Source organism: Stenella coeruleoalba (genome assembly GCF_951394435.1).
Source record: "Stenella coeruleoalba genome assembly, chromosome: 16".
Taxonomy (NCBI): Eukaryota; Metazoa; Chordata; class Mammalia; order Artiodactyla; family Delphinidae; genus Stenella; species Stenella coeruleoalba.
In genome coordinates, this window is record NC_137162.1 from 59,054,383 (window position 1) to 59,074,678 (window position 20,296).

At 39.0% G+C, this 20,296-nt stretch overlaps 1 protein-coding gene across 8 annotated transcripts in view; it reads left to right on the forward strand.

Annotated features, from left to right (window-relative positions):
* USP54 (ubiquitin specific peptidase 54) overlaps positions 1–20,296 on the forward strand; it is a 146,978-nt gene that overhangs the window by 67,817 nt on the left and 58,865 nt on the right. For 7 of the 8 annotated variants that reach the window (XM_079899601.1, XM_079899606.1, XM_079899608.1 and 4 more), the window contains 2 exons: positions 5,846–6,686; positions 17,216–17,308. In XM_079899601.1, coding sequence (XP_079755727.1) covers positions 6,540–6,686; positions 17,216–17,308 — 240 coding nt within the window. In that variant the 5' untranslated portion in view covers positions 5,846–6,539. Of the gene's footprint in view, positions 1–887; positions 993–5,845; positions 6,687–17,215; positions 17,309–20,296 lie in introns of those variants that run through there. The other variant, XM_079899604.1, reaches the window with a different exon arrangement.

The following is a 20,296-nucleotide window of genomic DNA, read 5'->3' on the forward strand; positions in this document are numbered from 1 at the left end:
CTTGTGTAAAGGTTTTTATGTGGCATAAGCTTTCATTTCTTTTGGGTAAAATACCTAGGAATGGGATTGCTAGGTCAGATGGTAAAAGTATATTTAACATTATATGTAATTGCCAACAGTGTCATTTTGCATTTCTATCAACAATTTAGGAGACTTCCAGTCGCTCTGATACTTCCTCATTAGCCTTTGTTATTGTCAGGTTTTAAATATTTTTGTTTTTGTTTTTAGCTACTTTAGTAGGCATGTAGTGTGGTTTTAATTCCATTTCCCTAAAGACTAATAATATTGAATATCTTCTTATATGTTTATTTGCTATCTGTGTATTTTTTTAAATTTATTTATTTTTGGCTGTGTTAGGTCTTTGTTGCTGTGCACGGGCTTTCTCTAGTTGCAGCGAGCGGGGGCTACTCTTTGTTGTGATGCGCGGGCTTCTCATTGGGGTGGCTCTCTTGTGTAGCACAGGCTCTTGGTGCGTGGGTTTCACGCACCAAGAGTGGGTGGCTCGTGGGGTCAGTAGTTGTGGCTCGCAGGCTCTAGAGCACAGGCTTGGTAGTTGTGGCGCACGGGCTTAGTTGCTCCATGGCACGTGGGATCTTCCTGGATCAGGGCACGAACCTGTGTGCCCCGCATTGGCAGGCGGATTCTCAACCACTGTGCCACCAGGGAAGTCCTGTGTATTTTCTTTTTTTTTTTTTTTTGCGGTAATTGGGCCTCTCACTGTTGTGACCCCTCCCGTTGCGGAGCACAGGCTCCGGACGCGCAGGCTCAGGGGCCATGGCTCATCGGCCCAGCCTCTCCGCGGCATGTGGGATCTTCCCGGACTGGGACACGAACCTGTGTCCCCTGCATCGGCAGGCGGACTCTCAACCACTGAGCCACCAGGGAAGCCCGCTTTGCCTGGTTTTGAGTCCGTATTTGGTATATATCAGGGTCCTCCCATGTGTGCGCACACATCTCTTAGCCAAGATGGATTCTAGTGAAGCGACCTATAGGTAGGTTGACATCTCTTGCTATGAGGTGATGCCCCCTCCCTTTTGACCTCCAAAGAGCCTTTCTGTGCATGTATAGTCAGGAAGGTCTTCTTGACCTCAAGAAAGAGAAATATGTTGTCTCTATCTTTATCTGGGCAGTGCTCAGCTCTTCTCTCGTGCCTGCTATTTTGGAGTATCTGTCCACAGGGGACAACTCCAGCTGCCCAGCCTGGGGCCCATCTATCTCCTGCCTCAATGCCATTAGTAAAATAAATAAATAAATAAATTTTAAAAAATGGGGGATAAAGAGGAGGGACTGTTTTGGGGGGGAAGGCGGTGACTTCAGATTTGGACATGTTAAACTTGTTTTGAAAGTGGGACAGTGTGCACATAGTTGGTAATTTGGTTTCAGAGTTCATAAGATTTGTGATTTATCAAACCAGAAGTTATGGTTGAAGTTCTGATGGAAAAGGGGATGAGAACACTCATGGAAAGTACTCTAGACAAGACCAAGAAGGTCTAATTTTAACTTTAGGGAATGTTTAGGTTTTTTTTTTTTTTTTTTGGCTGTGTTGGGTTTCATTGGTGCACGCAGGCTTTCTCTAGTTGTGGCGTTGCAGAGCATGGCCTTCTCATTGCAGTGGCTTCTCTCGTCACAGAGCAAGGGCTCTAGGCACGCAGGCTTCAGTAGTTGCAGCACATTGGCTCAGTAGTTGTGGCTCACGGGCTTAGTTGCTCCGCGGCATGTAGGCTCTTCCCAGACCAGGGCTTGAACCTGTGTCCCCTGCATTGGCAGGCAGATTCTTAACCACTGCACCACCAGGAAAGTCCCGGAATGCTTACTTTTAAGAAAGCAACAAAAGAGAGAGAAAATGGACTGTCAGAGCAGTAGGAGAACCAGTGTTTGTCATTCTCTCATTTTTGTCATTCTTTTATTTTCTTATTAATTCACCCTATGAATTCACGATTGTGTTACATCAGGCAGCCAGTGTTAGGTGCTGCAGAAAAGTTAAGAAGAATGAGGCATATGGAAAAAGCCAGTGGGTTTTGAAATTAGATTTCTTTAGAAGGCAAATGTTCCATGAAGTAGAATTGTGATGGTGGAATAAAGGAACAGTACCATGTTCTGAAGACATTAATGATGAGCAAGGAGAAGCAGCAGTTGTAAATTATTTTACAGAGACTTTTAGCAGTGAAAGGTTGAAAAAAATTTAGGACAGTAGGCGTAAGGATTTAATAAGTTCAAGGTGGTCTTTGCTGTTACTGGGTTTTTAAAGAATATAGGATATCTATGTGGTTATCTTTAAAGGGAAAAGAGCTCATGAGAAGGGAATGTTTGGATGGTAATAATAACAATAACAATAATTTATATAGCAGTTACTATATGCCAGACATTGATATCCTCATAATAAGCGAGAAGATACTATGGATATAGTTTGTAATTATTGACATGTGGAGTGTACCAAGGAATTGAGGTAATTGCCTGCTGATTTATCAGTTCAAGTATAGATTCTTCAGTAAATTATAAGTAAACTGCTATATAGAATAACAGAACCAGAAATGTGGGCAAATTTTCTGGAAACTGTTGGGATATCTCAGTGTTGTACAGTTTGACTTCCTATTGTTTGGGTTACTTTTGACTTTAATCACTAGTGATGGGGCTACTGTTCCTTCCTTAGAAACTGAGATACTCTTCATGGCTTTTCCATTTGAATCATTGATCAGTTGAACATGGTCAGTGTTTGTAGACCTTCTAAAATGTTACCCTATTCCTTGTAATAGACTCAGTTGTTTACCTTTTTATGTTAAACTTTTTATTTTATTTTTTTAAACTTTGTATTTTTTAAATAATTGTAAAATTCAAATGTTTCTTAAAGCACATAGCTAAATCATACTGACATGTACCTTGTTCTATGTGAGGCCTATTGTTCTTTTTATATAATTAGAAGACTTATTCCTGCTGGCTTACAACTTTCTAGTATCCTGAGGTCCCCAAACAGAAATTTACTTTTCAGTTTTTAGGCTCAGCAATTCACTCATTCAGTGAACTCATTATTAATTCTTTGTTTTGAAAACTTGCTTTCACATACCTAGCACGTTAAATCTTAGTCACTGTGTGAAATACGTATTGTGCCACCGTTCCATAGACCCAGAAAACAAAGTTCAGGACACCTAAGTTATTTGGGATTATATAAAGTAGTAAAAATGTAGAATTTGAACCCATGTTTTTCCAACTCCAGGTCTAGTCCTAGTCCTCTTAATAATATCACAATTACTCTACATCACTTGCTCCTGACAACAGCTTGAACTTACACTGTGTTTCGACCTCTCCTTGTCATAGAAATAGGATTCAAGCTTTATTTCCTTTTAATTTTTCCTCATATCTATACATTTTTGTATTTTTCTTTTTCTTTCTTTTATTTTCAGTTTGGGATTGCCAATATCATCTGGCATGGTTATTATCTACCAGCTTAATGATTTTAGTCATGATTTTGCATTGAGTTACTAATACTTCATACAGTACAAGCTAATTCTTACGTAATTTTAAGTTCTTGTATTATTTGCAGATATCAATTCCTTTTCAACTTAAAAAATAATTTAAAACTTACAAACAAGTTGCAAGAAATGGAACAAAGAATTTTCATATACCCTTGAGCCAGATTTATTTATTGTTAACATTTTGCTATATTTGCTTTACTATTTTCTCTCTCCTTCTCTCTCCATATATACATAAGTATACATGCATACACACAAATTTTTTTTTTTTCCTGAACCATTTCAGAGTAGGTTACAGACATTATGCTCTTTTACCCCTAAAATACTCTGGTATTGCCTAGGAAGTTCTTTTTCTTTTTAAAAATAGGTTGTTAGAGCCATGTTGGTAGAACTCTTTATTTTCTCATGTATCTTTAGTAGATGGACTATATTGTTTGGTGCTAGACCTGTAATTTAAGTGAAATATTTTGTCATCAGTATTTCTTGGACCATTTGTTATTACCACTCTTGGCTTTGTTCTTTTTGGCTCTCACCTCTGGTTTCTGACACACCTAGCTCAAGTGTGAGAGCTTTTTGCCTTACCCTACATAATGCTGCCATTCAGAGCCTGAGAATCTTTTTTTCTGCTACTGCCTTTTTTCCCTTTGCTCCCTGAACTCAGGGGTGTGTATCATAGGGCAGGCTGAGTTTCAGTGAGCTCCTAATGTGGATACTGGAAACCCCACCTGCCTGCCAAGTCCTTTTGGCTTTGAGCAAAGTGGAGGGTTGGTATTTGTCATTCTTTTGCAGCAGTTGAGCTGAAGGAATGCTGCATGGCTTGTTGGAAGTTGCTTAGTGGCCTCGAGTGGGGTGTGTATGGGGTGTGTGTAGAGGGTTGAGGGTCATGTAGTCTGTGTAGGAGACATGGGGTCCTGCCTGGTGCTATATGCTAATCATCAGGCAGTGTTTATTGAGTGCCTGCTTATGACTAGACTAGCACTGTGTTAGGAGCTTTTGGAATAGTATAATAAAATATATAATTAAGTCACAGTAAGTAGTCAAACAATTCTAGCTCTGACACCAGCTTTGATTTGGGCAAGTTAATGTCTTTAAGCCTCCCTTTACTCTTCTGTGAAACGGAACTATTAATACCTACATGATAGGGCTGTTATGAAGATAAAATAAAGAATATCGGTATTGTTTAGCACATGTCTGACACTAGTTAGTATTTCATTTCATACAGTCATAGTCAGGATATATGGCTGACACCATATAAAACAAATAGAGATTAATAAAAACAAATACAGAATAATATGACACTATAATGTATAATCTAATACTTTAACTGTGACCTGTAGATTATAAATAGTCTGGGAATTTAGAGAAGGGAAAGAACAGTCTGTGCAACCGTTTAATGTTCCTGTGCCTCAGCTTTTCCACTGAACACACTATGGATAGTGCTAGGTGAACCAAGAATGATTAAGATGTTATAGCATTTTTGCTTTTTTAGGTCATCCATACGATGGTGGGAAGGAAGGGAGAAGCTTGGGAAACTGTTAGAAACCAAATTTAATATTTAACATTCTTAATTTTTTCCTTCTGTGGACCTGGCAGCCTTACAGGAAAACTTAAAGGTGAATATTAGAAGCATTTCCTTCCAAGGAAATTTTCCCTTGTTGCCTCACTGGCATTTTAATTAGTTGAAAATTAATGTTGGTCAATGGATGGCCTCTGATTGTGAATGCCTTGGATATAATCTGAGGATTAAGTGATTTGTAACCCAAATTATCTCTCTGATCCTCTGGCAAAAAATGTAACATACAAACAAACAGGTCAGAAGAAGATTTAGTTCTTTTGGACTGGATGTTAAGGACATATGGTTTACTCACCATGAGGGTTTCTCTGGGATGGGACATCTTTACTCAGAGCCTAGACTGATGACATGACCCTCCCACCTTTAAATAGGCTTTTATAGCCATGAGCATTTAAAATACCTTGAAAAATTTCTGTACTCACAACATCCAAAACAAACTGTTTCAATTTCTAGTTTGGTGTGTGTTTACTTGGTAACTTTTTTCTTAGCCTGATTTTGGAAAGTTTGCATTCAGTTCTTATTTTTGTCCAGGTCAACTTTCTTCTCCTCCTAGAAAATTTGGGAGGAGGCTCCTATGAGACTAAAGCTGCGCACACCTTTTTCTTCCCACCTCTTTGGTTTGAGTGTTTCTCCTTTTTGTTGTTGTTAGGATTTCTTTGCAGGGGTGGGGTGGTGAGCATTGTTTGTCTCGGTTTCAAGTTTTAGTGAGAGGTGAGGCAACGCTGATCTTGGCAGAAGCGCACAAAGCTAGTAGAGTCATTAAATGACGCAAGCTTTTGATTGTTTTTTTTTTCTTTCTTTAAAGCTCTCTGGCACAGCTGGCTAGTCTAGTCACAGAGGAAAAGAGAAGAGACTTTCTGAAGTTCTGGATGGAATACTAGAAAATGTTGGGGGCATATTAAAAAACAGCAGCAGAACAACAACAACAGAAACTCCATTTATTTCAGACAAGCTTCTTAGCTTTGTGGAATCTATGTCAGTTGCTTAGAACTTGGGTTTTTACTTCAGAGGATGATGGGACGAGGCAATAGAAGGCGAGGAGGGTTGCGTTGGATTCTTGCTTATCCGTCTGCCTCTCCTTCCAGTTGGAAAATTCTTCAATCCACAAGAAGCATTATAAACAAGCCTAAAGAACACATCCTACCCTGATCCTGGATTCTGTTGGAGTTGAGGAGTACAGCCACTTCACCAGGGTTTTATGGAGGCAGTTCAAGAAAAATCGAAGGAAGGATTTCTCTGTTTGAATTCATCCTGTGCCATGTTACATTTTGGGCATTGCTTGGAGCAAGTAGAGGACAGCTCTGTCATGTGGATCTAAGGATACCTGAGTTTCTTGAGCTGCATATATGATGTTTGAAATGTTGTCAATTTAAAATCTTTCAACATAAATTTGTTAAAAATTCTGGATTCTCTTTATATTAAGGACTTCAGCAGACAGAAACTCCCTCCCCAAAAGATACAAAACTTCCTCTGTGTTTTCAGGCTAAATGTGAACAATAATGTCTTGGAAGAGAAATTATTTTTCAGGGGGCCGTGGTAGTGTCCAAGGGATGTTTGCTCCTCGAAGCTCAACCTCCATAGCCCCCAGCAAAGGCCTCAGCAATGAGCCAGGACAAAACAGCTGCTTCCTCAACAGTGCCTTGCAGGTAAGGGTAATTTCTTTCTTTTTGGTGAACTTTGACTTTCACTTGCTGATGCTGTATTTCTGATTACTCTTTTAAATCTAATACTTGATAGTCTCTGTTTGAGGTCAGCAGCCTAAGATCATTTTTTAAGTTAATCTCTGTGATCGTAGGCAAGTCACTTTATCTCTTTGAGTCTCAATTACCTCATTTGTAAAAGAGGAGAGTAATAATGATAGTAGAAATAATAACTGTAACTACTACTACTTAGCTGTCTAAAGGGAGGTACATGGACTAGATGATCTTACTGCTTGTTTATTGACTTTTTTCCTGAACAGTCTCTACTGTTTCCTTTTTTTCCATTTCCATTTTCCATCACCCTAGTTGCTTTCCTCTAGTATAGAAAGCAAAATTCTTTCCACAAGTGAAAGATTCTCAGGTATGTTATTCTTTTTTACTTTTTGTTGATGTATAATATACATACAGGAAAATGCATGTATCATAATTATACAATTCAGCTTTCAAAACTGATCACAACCATGTAAACAGCACCCAGATTAACAAAGAGCTGATTTCCAGCTTCCAGAAGACTCCCTTGTGCTCTCTTCCAGTCACTAACCACTCCCCAAGGGTGAACACTATTGAAGGGTAACCACCAACCATAGATTAGTTTTGCCTGTTTTTGAACTTAGTTTAAATGAATCAGGTATATTATTCTTGTCTCATAATATTCAGGCTCTTAGCACACGTTCTGATCGGGGTCCAGTCTTTGTCTACTTCTTCATCTCCTTCCTCTGAGCTCTCCTGCAGTGTCTGGTCAGATATGCTTGCACAGAGCTGGTAGAAAATAAATTCCTCTAAGGTGATTATCTACTCTAAATTTTCCCTTTTTGTCTTGCTTGCCACTTTAGCTGTCTCAGAATCCCAAAGCTTCCTGTCTGTCTGCCTGCCCTGCCCAATCAGGGCCATAGCGTGTTCGGTTCATCCCCCTTGGTCTAACTTTCAAGTGATTGCTTTCCCCTTTTTTCTCCTCTTCACAGTAAAAGTAAATGAAATTTGCCACCCAAGATAATTATGCTTGGGTAAAATATTAGCTTTACACCTCAGATGTATGAGAAAATAAGTTGTTATGAGAGAAAAAAAGACAAGACAATTGGGAACATATGTATATGTATAACTGATTCACTTCGTTATAAAGCAGAAACTAACACACCATTGTAAAGCAATTATACCCCCCCCCAAAAAAAAAGACAAGACAACATATTTGATATAAAAAGCACTGGACTTAGGAGACCTGGGTTCTAGTTTTAGCCTTTCTTTAGACTAGCCTTGTGACCTTGTACAGGTAATAGTATTTTAATTTCCTCATTTGTAGTACAAGGATCTTGTCAAGCTTATTTATTTATTTACTTATTTATTTTGTATTATGGATCTTCATGTACACATCAACCAGGCTCAACAATGATTAATATTTACCAGTCTTAGTTCATTCACTGGCCCCCTTTTTTTGCTGAATTATTTTAAGCTACTCCCAAGCATTATGTGATCTTTAAATACTTCAGTGTATTTCTCTAGTACATAAGGACATGAAAAAACCCATAATCTTAAAGACTTTATCACACCTAAAAAGTTTAGCTAAAATTATTAATATTATCTAATACCCAGTCCATGTTTAGTCTTCTCAGTAGTATTAAAAATGTCTTTAAAAAAAAATTGAGGTAAAGTTGATGTACAATATTATATAGGTTACAGGTGTACAACATAGAGATTCACAATTTTTAAAGGTTATACTCCATTTATAGTTATTATAAAATATTGACTGTATTCCCTGTGTTGTATGGTATATCCTTGTAGCTTATTTTATACAGAATAATTTGTACCTCTTAATCTCCTACCCCTATCTTGCCCCCCACCTTCCCTCTCCTCACTGGTAGCCACTAGATTGTTCTCTATATCTGTGAGTCTGTTTCTTTTTTGTTGTATTCACTAGTTTATTTTATTGTTTAGATTCCACATATAAGTGATATCATACAGTATTTGTCTTTCTCTCTCTGATTTATTTCACTTAGCATAATAACCTCCAAGTCCATCCATGTTGCAAATGACAAAGTTTCATTGTCAAGATTATTTATGTAATGAAACTTCCATACTCTGTTTTCAAATTTTTATTTGAAAACATTAAAAAATTCTATGCTGTCAAGAGTCAAAAATTCTATGCTGTCAAACTAAAGAAAGAGTGTAAGTACCTTCACTAATTACTACCACAAATTGTATGCAGTTGCAGCAGGGGCGGGGGGTGGGTGTGGGTGTTTGGTTAGGCTATTTTCCCCCCACGTATTAGCTTTTTGAGTCACTTTGCATAAACTAATAATACTTTTGTAATTTAGAGGAAGGTAAAAAAAGGTGTTGATATAGATGTGTGTGTGTTTAGCTCCTATCAGGCCATAGTCCTGTTTTTATAATTCTGTTTTTTTCTATATGTTCTATTTTTATTGTCAGTCTAAGTAATAATATTTACAAATTTCTGTTCTAATTTCCAGTGCCATATAGAACATATAACTTACACACACATACCTATTTTTATATTTATACTTGGAAGACTTTGATAGTTTTGGAGTGCCTGTTATAATCATGTTACAAGCTGAAAGTAATTGTTTCAATGCGCTAATATTCTAACTTTTGGTATGAAAGCTGTGTTCACCACAGATGTATTGAACCCATTACATTTATTATAAAAAGGCGTTGCTTATTTGGAAGTGTAACGTGTTTCAAAGAACTTTTGGAAATATATATCTATAGACACCAAAGTATGAAGAAGCCTCGGAGGTGTGCTATAATCTGGTGCTCCAAAAGTAGTGCCTTTTCATATATGGTGCTATTTAAATGTTTTCCAGATAAGAGGAGCTTCCTAAGGCATTTATGCTATATATTACACCATTTCTCTTTCAACTGAACTCATAGTTTACTCAGATTTCGTGAGTTTTTTTATGAAGTGTCTTTTTGTATTCCAGGATCCCATCCAGGATACTACATTTACATTTACTTGTCCTGTCTCCTTAGGCGCCTCTTGGCTGTGACAGTTTCACACAATTTCCTTGTTTTTGATGATTTTGACAATTTTGAAGGGTACTAGTCAAGTATTTTGTAGGATGTCCCACTATTGCAGTTTGTCTGATATGCTTCTCATGATTAGATTGGCGTTATGGGTTTTTGAGAGGAATACCATAGAAGTAAAATGTTGTTCTCATCACATTGTATCAAGGTTACAAACTATGAACAGATTTCTTTTTAACATCTTTATTGGAGTATAATTGCTTTACAATGTGTGTTAGTTTCTGCTGTATAACAGAGTGAATCAGTTATATGCATACGTATATCCCCATATCCCCTCCCTCTTGCGTCTGCCTCCCACCCTTCTTATCCCGCCCCTCTAGGTGGTCGCAAAGCACCAAGCTAATCTCCCTGTGCTAGGCAGATGCTTCCCACTAGCTATCTATTTTACATTTGGTAGTCTATATATGTCAGTGTTACTCTCACTTCATCCCAGCTTACCCTTCCCCGTCCATGTGTCCTCAAGTCCATTCTCTATGTCTGTGTCTTTATTCCTGTCCTGCCCCTAGGTTCGTCGGAACCAATTTTTTTAATAGATTCCATATATATGTGTTAGCATACAGTATTTGTTTTTCTCTTTCTGACTTATTTCACTCTGTATGACAGACTCTAGGTCCATCCACCTCTCTACAAATAACTCAATTTCGTTTCTTTTCATGGCTGAGTAATATTCCATTGTATATATGTGACACATCTTCTTTATCCATTCATCTGTCGATGGACACTTAGGTTACTTCCATGTCCTGGCTATTGTAAATAGTGGTGCACTGAACATTGTGGTACATGACTCTTTTTAAATTATGGTTTTCAGGGTATATGCCCAGTAGTGGGATTGCTGAGTCATATGGTAGTTCTATTTTTAGTTTTTTAAGGAACCTTCATAGCGTTCTCCATAGTGGCTATATCAATTTACGTTCCCACCAACAGTGCAAGAGGGCTTCCTTTTCTCCTCACCCCCTCCAGCATTTATTGTTTGCAGATTTTTTGATGATGGCCATTCTGACGATACCTCATTGCAGTTTTGATTTGCATTTCTCTAATGATTAGTGATGTTGAGCATCTTTTCATGTGTTTGTTGGCAATCTGTATATCTTATTTGGAGAAATGTCTATTTAGGTCTTCTGCCCATTTTTGGATTGGGTTGTTTGTTTTTTTGATATTGAGCTGCATGAGCTGCTTGTATATTTTGGAGATTAATCCTTTGTCGGTTGCTTCGTTTGCAAATATTTTCTCCCATTCTGAGGGTTGTCTTTTCTTCTTTTTTATGGTTTCCTTTGCTGTGCAAAAGCTTTTAAGTTTCATTAGGTCCCATTTGTTTATTTTTGTTTCTATTTCCGTTTCTCTAGGAGGTGAGTCAAAAAGGATCTTGCTGTGATTTATGTCATAGAATGTTCTGCCTATGTTTTCCTCTAAGAGTTTGATAGTGTCTGGCCTTACATTTAGGTCTTTAATCCATTTTGAGTTTATTTTTGTGTTTGGTTTAAGGGAGTGTTCTAATTTCATTCTTTTACATGTAGCTGTCCAGTTTTCCCAGCACCACTTATTGAAGAGGCTGTCTTTTCTCCATTGTATATTCTTGCCTCCTTTATCAAAGATAAGGTGACCATATGTGCATGGGTTTATCTCTGGGCTTTCTATCCTGTTCCATTGATCTATATTTCTGTTTCTGTGCCAGTACCATACTGTCTTGATTACTGTAGCTTTGTAGCATAGTCTGAAGTTCAGAAGCCTGATTCCTCCAGCTCCGTTTTTCTTTCTCAAGATTGCTTTGTCTATTCAGGGTCTTTTGTGTTTCCATACAAATTGTGCAATTTTTTGTTCTAGTTCTGTGGCAAATACCATTGGTAGTTTGATAGGGATTGCATCAAATCTGTAGATTGCTTTGGGTAGTATAGTCATTTTCACTATGTTGATTCTTCCAATCCAAGAACATGGTATATCTCTCCATCTGTTTGTATCGTCTTTAATTTCTTTCATCAGTGTCTTATAGTTTTCTGCATACAGGTCTTTTGCCTCCTTAGGTAGGTTTATTCCTAGGTATTTTATTCTTTTTGTTGCAATGGTAAATGGGAGTGTTTCCTTAATTTCTCTTTCAGATTTTTCATCATTAGTGTATAGGAATGCAAGTGACTTCAGTGCATTAATTTTGTATCCTGCTACTCTACCAAATTCATTGATTAGCTCTAATAGTTTTCTGGTAGCATCTTTAGGATTCTCTATGTATAGTATCATGTCATCTGCAAACAGCTTAGTGACAGCTTACTTCTTCTTTTCCCATTTGGATTCCTTTTATTTCTTTTTCTTCTCTAATTGCTGTGGCTAAAACTTCCAAAACTATGTTGAATAATACTGGTGAGAGTGGGCAACCTTGTCTTGTTCCTGATCTTAGAAGAAATGGTTTTAGTTTTTCACCATTGAGAACGATGTTGGTTGTGGGTTTGTCATATATGGCCTTTATTATGTTGAGGTAAGTTCTCTCTATGCCTACTTTCTGGAGAGTTTTTATCATAAATCGGTGTTGAATTTTGTCAAAAGCTTTTTCTGCATCTACAGAGATGATCATATGGTTTTTCTCCTTCAAATTGTTAATATGGTGTATCACATTGATTGATTTGCATGTATTGAAGAATCCTTGCATTCCTGGGATAAACCCCACTGGATCATGGTGTATGATCCTTTTAATATGCTGTTGGATTCTGTTTGTCAGTATTTTGTTGAGGCTTTTTGCATCTATGTTCATCAGAGATACTGGCCTGTAGTTTTCTTTTTTAGTGACATCTTTGTCTGGTTTTGGTATCAGGGTGATGGTGGCCTCATAGAATGAGTTTGGGAATGTTCCTCCCTCTGCTATATTTTGGAAGAGTTTGAGAAGTATAGGTGAATGTTTGATAGAATTCGCCTGTGAAGCCATCTGGACGTGGGTTTTTGTTTGTTGGACGATTTTTAATTACCGTTTCAATTTCAGTGCTTGTGATAGGTCTGTTTATATTTTCTATTTCTTCCTGGGTCAGTCTCAGAAGGTTATGCTTTTCTAAGAATTTGTCCATTTCTTCTGGGTTGTCCATTTTATTGTCATATAGTTGTTTGTAGTAATCTCTCATGATCTTTTGTATTTCTGCAGTGTCAGTTGTTGCTTCTCCTTTTTCATTTCTAATTCTGTTGGTTTGAGTCTTCTCCCTTTTTTTCTTGATGAGTCTGGCTAATGGTTTATTAATTTTGTTTATCTTCTCAAAGAACCAGCTTTTAGTTTTACTGATCTTTACTATTGCTTCCTTCATTTCTTTTTCATTTATTTCTGATCTGATCTTTATGATTTCTTTCCTTCTGCTAACTTTGGGGTTTTTTGTTCCTCTTTCTCTAATTGCTTTAGGTATAAGCTTAGGTTGTTTATTTGAGATTTTTCTTTTTTCTTGAGGTAGGATTGTATTGCTATAAACTTCCCCTTTAGAACTGCTTTTGCTGCATCCCATAGCTTTTGGGTTGTCGTGTTTTCATTGTCACTTGTTTCTAGGTATTTTTTGATTTCCTCTTTGATTTCTTCAGTGATCTTTTGGTTATTTAGTAGCATATTGTTTAGCCTCCATGTGTTTGTGTTTTTTAGTTTTTTTCCTGTAATTGATATCTAGTCTTGTAGCGTTGTGGTTGAAAAAGATACTTGATACAATTTCAATTTTCTTAAATTTATCTAGGCTGGATTTGTGACCCAAGATATGGTCTATCCTGGAGAATGTTCCATGAGCACTTGAGAAGAAAGTGTATTCTGTTGTTTTTGGATGGAATGTTCTATAAATATCAATTAAGTTCATCTTGTTTAATGTGTCATTTAAAGCTTGTGTTTCCTTATTTATTTTCATTTTGGATCATCTGTCCATTGGTGAAAGTGGGGTGTTAAGGTCCCCTAGTATTGTGTTACTGTCGATTTCCCCTTTTATGGCTGTTAGCATTTGCCTTTTGTATTGAGGTGCTGCTATGTTGGGTGCATAAATATTTACAATTGTTATATCTTCTTCTTGGATTGATCCCTTGATCATTATGTAGTGTCCTTCTTTGTCTCTTGTAAGTCTTTATTTTGAAGTCTATTTTGTCTCATGAGAATTGCTACTCCAGCTTTCTTTTGATTTCAATTTGCATGGATTATCTTTTTCCATCCCCTCACTTTCAGTCTGTATGTGTACCTAGGTCTGAAGTGGGTCTCTTGTAGACAGCATATATACGGGTCTTGTTTTTGTATCCATTCAGCCCTTCTATGTCTTTTGGTTTCGGCATTTAATCCATTTACATTTAAGGTAATTATCAGTATGTATGTTCCTATTACCATTTTCTTAACCGTTTTGTGTTTGTTTTTGTAGGCCTTTTCCTTCTCTCATGTTTCCTGCCTAGAGAAGTTCCTTTAGCATTTGTTGTAACGCTGGTTTGGTGGTGCTGAATTCTCTTACTTTTGCTTATCTGTAAAGGTTTTAATTTCTCCATCAAATCTGAATGAGATCCTTGCTGGGTAGAATAATATTGGTTGTAGGTTTTTCCCTTTCATCAGTTTAAACGTGTCCTGCCACTCCCTTCTGGCTTGCAGAGTTTCTGCTAAAAGATCAGATGTTAAACTTATGGGGATTCCCTTGTATGTTATTTGTTGTTTTTCCCTTGCTGCTTTTAATATTTTTTCTTTGTATTTAATTTTTGACAGTTTGATTAATATGTGTCTCTGCGTGTTTCTCTTTGGGTTTATTCTATATGGTACTCTTTGTGCTTCCTGGACTTGATTGACTATTTCCTTTCCCGTGTTAGGGAAGTTTTCAACTATAATCTTTTCAAATATTTTCTCAGACCCTTTCTTTTTCTCTTCTTCTTCTGGGACCCCTATAATTCAAATGTTGGTGCATTTAATGTTGTCCCAGAGATGTCTGAGACTGTCCTCAATTCTTTTCATTCTTGTTTCTTTATTCTACTCCCTGGCAGTTATTTTCACCATTTTATCTTCCAGGTCACTTATCCATACTTCTGCCTCAGTTATTCTGCTATTGATTCCTTCTAGAGTAATTTAATTTCAGTCATTGTGTTTTTCATCACTGTTTGTTTGCTCTTTAGTTCTTCTAGATCCTTGTTAAATGTTTCTTGTATTTTCTTCATCCTGTTTCCAAGATTTTGGATTATCTTTACTATCATTACTCTGAATCCTTTTTCAGGTAGGTTGCCTATTTCATCTTCATTTATTTGGTCTTGTAAGTTTTTACCTTGCTCCATTGTTTGTAACATATATTTTTGTCCTTTGATTTTTTTTTTTGATGGGTGGCGCTGTGTTCCTGTCTTACTGGTTGTTTGGCCTGAGACATCCAGCACTGGAGTTTGCAGGCAGTTGGATTAGAGCTGGGTCTTGGTGCTGTGATTAGGACCTCCAGGAGGCCTCACTCTGATTAATATTCACTGGGGTCTGAGGTTCTCTGTTAGTCCAGCGGTTTGGACTCGGAGCTCCCATCACAGGAAGTCGGGCCTGACCTGTCACCGGCCTGGGAACCAAGATCCTGCAAGCTTCGTGGTGTGGTAAAAAAAAGAAAAAGAAAAGGAAGGAAAGAAAGAAAGGAGCAGTAGAATATCAAAGTGTAAAAAACAAAATTAAATTAGAAAGATAAAAAATGTTAGGAAAAATAAAACTATAATTTAAACAACTGCAACAAGGTAAAATAAAACCACAACAGAAAAAAGAAGGAAAAAAAAGGGGTGGGGTGAACAAGCCAAAAGGAGAGAATAATAACAAAGTATAAAGAATATAGTAAAATTAGAAAAAGTAAAAGATTTATTAGGAAAATAAAAATATAAAAGCATCAACAACAGTGAATCAACAAGGTGAAACAGAACCCCAATCTGAAAGAGGAAAAAAGAAAGAAAGGAAAAAAAGAAAAGCCTTGGCTATGGGGGCGGAGTTTAGGTGGTGGTGGAACTTAGCAGGGGTGGAGTTTAGGGTGGGGCAGGATATAGGTGAGTTGGGGAGTGACATTTGGGTGTGGGGCAGGGCCTAGGCTCCAGAACCCACTCAGCCGTAAAAGGCCTTGGGGGTGGGGCCTCGATGGGGCAGTGTTTAAACATGGGGCGGGGCCTCTGCTTAGACCTGCACGGGAAGGAGAGAGGCTGCACGTGGAAAGGAGGGCCTCTGAAGTGTGGAGTTCTGGAGTTTGGAGGTAGGGCCCTTAGTGAGGGTGTATGGGTGGGGTTTAGGCCCAGCGTGTTGGAAGGTGTCTCTGAGTGTAGAGGTGGGACCTTTGGTGGGGGTGTGGGGGCGGGGCTTGGGTTCTGCACGGCAGGAGGGAGGCTCTGAGGGCAGAGGATTAGGCCCGGGAGCCCAATAGACCCCCTGGTGCATAAGTGGACAGAGAAGGTGCTGGCCTGGTTCCCTTCCGTTCCTTTGTGCCCCTCCCCCATTGTCTCCCTCAGGGTCCCCTCTGCTGCTGATGGACCCCTAACCATGGGTGGGCCCTGCTGGGTGTACCAACTCCTCCCCTCCCTCAGCCACCACTCAGGGTTGCCAGTCCCAGAGGTCCAGCCTTTACTTTTGCTCCCCCTTCCCTCCCTCCCACTCCTGCAGGCCCGTGCGGCTGTAGGGGGCCTCAGTGGGCAGAGGATCAGGCCTGGCATCTCAGCAGGCTTCCGGGGGCCCAAGTGGGTAGGAGAAACCTGGCCACGATCCCTGTTGATCCTCTGCCCTCCCAGTGCTCACCCAGTTTCCCCCTTCAGTCATGGGATCCCTTCCCCCAGCCGCCCCTCAGGGATGCCAGTCCCCTCCCTTCTCCACTTCTCTTCCCCCTTCACTCCCCCCAATGCCCCACATCCTACCTGGTTGCTGGGGGTTCCTCCTGTCCCCTTAGGTGTCCGTGGTCCCCCACCGGTGCCTGGTAGGTACCCTAGTTGTGCAGAGACGTGAATTCCGCGTCCTCTTAGTATGCCATCTTGACTCTGCCCCCTATGAACCGATTTATTACTGTTGATATCACCATTATTTTTTTTATTCTGTTGACTTAAGGAGGTCACACCTCTCTCAGAAAGGTCCAAAAATTGAGAAATCTAACAAAGACAAAATTCCACACTACCATTCAAGCTTCTAAATAAGTTTTAAAATATTCATGGTTTTCCTGTGTGGACCATTGAAATAAATCCTTATTCCGCAGTTTTTAACCCATAACTTCCCTCTTTAGGATCACATTTGATGTATCTAGTATCATATTTTCTCTGTGTGACCTACTTTATGTTCGAATTAGTGTGTTTTCCAGAATATGGTCACCTATCCCTCTGGTTGGATACCTCACCGTTTTTGACCTTTTTTTAAATACACTAGAATGAGCTTTTCTCTTGGGAGTAACAATGTCTATTGTCTACCTATGTTTGCTTGACTTCTTGAATTTGAAATTAAATGGGGTTTTTTCGTAGAGTAATGAAGTATTTTCCCTTTTCATCAGGTTTTATGGCACTTGGACATCTTCAGACGTAGCTTTAGGCAGCTTACAACTCACAAATGCATGGGAGATTCCTGCATCTTTTGTGCTCTCAAGGTAAATACTTCAAATTTGTTTCTTCTCACTGTCATTAGGTTAATGATCAATATTAAGGTGGTTTGGTTATTCAGGTTGATGCTAAAGAATTTGTTACTGCATTATTTGCATGTGGTTTAGTACAAAGGATAAGTATGATTAGTTTTGCTTGTTTCAAAGAACTACTACTTGGTTTAGGTATTCTGTTTCTCTGAACCTTTTGCCCTTACAACTCTATTTAATGTGATTGGATACTATTCAAACTTGCTTAGACTTTGAGTATTTATCCGAAAAGCTAACACTAAATTTTCGTTTTGAAAGAATAAACAACCAACTGTTTTTCATGGAATTAACTATTGTCTATTAAAGCTAAATTTAGCAACAAACTCTTTCTATTAAGAAAAGCCAGGGGGCTTCCCTGGAGGTACAGTGGTTGAGGGTCTGCCTGCCAGTGCAGGAGACATGAGTTCGAGCCCTGGTCTGGGAAGATCCTACATGCCATGGAGTGACTAAATCCGTGTGCCACAACTACTGAGACTACGCTCTAGAGCCCCCGAGCCACAACTACTGAGCCCGTGTGCCACAACTACTGAAGCCTGTGCTCCTAGATCCTGTGCTCTGCAACAAGAGAAGCCACCGCAATGAGAAGCCTGCGCACCGCAATGAACAGTAGCCTCCGCTCGCCATAACTAGAGAAAACCCGCGTGCAGCAACGAAGACCCAACACAGCCAAAAATAAAAAGAAAAAAATTTATTAAAAAAAGAAAATCCAGGGCTTCCTTGGTGGTGCAGTGGTTGACAATCCGCCTGTCGATGCAGGGGACACGGGTTCGTGCCCTGGTCCGGGAGGATCCCACATGCTGCGGAACGGCTGTGCCCGTGAGCCATGGCCACTGAGCCTACGCGTCCGGAGCCTGTGCTCTGCAACGGGAGAGGCCACAGCAGTGAGAGGCCCGCGTACCACCAAAAACAAACAACAACAACAACAACAACAACAACAACAACAAAAAGAAAATCCAGTACTAAAATTTTCCCATTTTCCCATTCCCTAATATTTCCTATTATCACATGTAATAATCAATAGGTTCTTTATATCAGTTGTGTACCCCATTATCTGACTCCGAGTTTTCCATTTCTGAATAAAATGAAACTGAGGATTCATTTAGAGACAAATAAAATGCCCTAATGTGAGAGAGTTCTCTTTAGGTAAGTTGCTAAAGAGAAAGAACTAGGATGTGGAAGGGCCCATTCTCTATTACTTTTCCAACACTTATCCTTGCTGTTTTCTTGGTCCTGATATACAATGGGTTATTTATGGTTGGATGAGTATGCCTAAGTTCTGAGTAAGCTTCTAGAGTCATTTTTCAGTCTGATGAAGTCTGAATTCTTGGTTTGTCACAGGGATGCTTGGTTGTGATCATTATTAATTTAGTTGCTTTTATACGTGAGAGCAGGAATTGTGACCAAAAAATCCAGGAGAATTTCACAGTTAAATTTGCAACAACTGACTCAAAACAGTTTTTTGACCAACATCAGTTTGAAGTTTTAGTTCATGGTAGGCAGATATTTCTGGAAAGAGATAACTGAGTCTTCTGAACTTTTTGCCACTAGGGTCACAAATATCTTTTTTTTTTCCACCCTTTGTTTGGAACCATTATAACTTTTAGCAAAATATAGAATATAAATTATTGGTTAATAATTAAAAAAGAGTCATGTACCACAATGTTCATTGCAGCTCTATTTACAGTAGCCAGGACATGGAAGCAACCTAAGTGTCCATCAACAGATGAATGGATAAAGAAGATGTGGCACATATATACAATGGAATATTACTCAGCCATAAAAAGAAACGAAATTGGGCTTCCCTGGTGGCACAGTGGTTGAGAGTCTGCCTGCCGATGCAGGGACACGGGTTCGTGCCCTGGTCTGGGAAAATCCGACATGCCGCGGAGTGGCTAGGCCAGTGAGCCATGGCCACTGAGCCTGCGTGTCGGAGCCTGTGCTCCGTAACGGGAGAGGCCACAACAGTGAGAGGCCCGCGTACCGCAAAAAAAAAAAAAGAAACGAAATTGAGTTATTTGTAGTGAGGTGTTTGGACCTAGAGTCTGTCACACAGAGTGAAGTAAGTCAGAAAGAGAAAAGCAAATACTGTATGCTAACACATATATATGGAATCTAAAAAAAAAACATGGTTCTGAAGAACCTAGGGGCAGGGCGGGAATAAAGACGCGGATGTAGAGAATGGACTTGAGGACATGGGGAAGGGGAAGGGTAAACTGGGACGAAGTGAGAGAGTAGCATGGACATGTATACACTACCAAATGTAAAATAGATAGCTAGTAGATAGCTAGTGGGAAGCAGCCGCATAGCACAGGGAGATCAGCTCGGTGCTTTGTGACCACCTAGAGGGGTGGGATGGGGGGATGGGAGGGAGACGCAAGATGGAGGGTATATGGGGATATATGTCTATATATAGCTGATTCACTGTGTTATACAGCAGGAACTAACACAACATTGTAAAGCAATTATACTCCAATAAAGATGTTTTAAAAAATTATTGGTTAATTGGGGAGTTTAAATATGAAATTTTAATAAAACCAGATATTTTACAGTTGTAACATTTCTGACTATGCCCATTCAGACAGAAGTCCATCCAAAAGAACATTCGGCTTGATTTTTCTGAAAGGTACATTGGCATTAAGTATCTAACTTTAGATAAACAAGAAACATAGTGGTCCTTTGGTTAGCAAGTCCAAGGGGAGTCTGGTTCATGGCATTAAAACCAAAAAAACAAGGCAAGTTACTTGTTAGAGATCTGAATACTGGAGAAATCCCTGGTAGAACAATCTCCTGAAACTGGAAACTCCTATCTGTAACAAGAAGGGATGACGGAAATTACATGACCCTCTGACATGCCTTTGATTAGTCAGGACTGTGCCATATTCTTCACTGACCCAGATGGGACTCTGGAGAATTGGCTGTCATAATCTTGCTATGTTTCATTTTCCA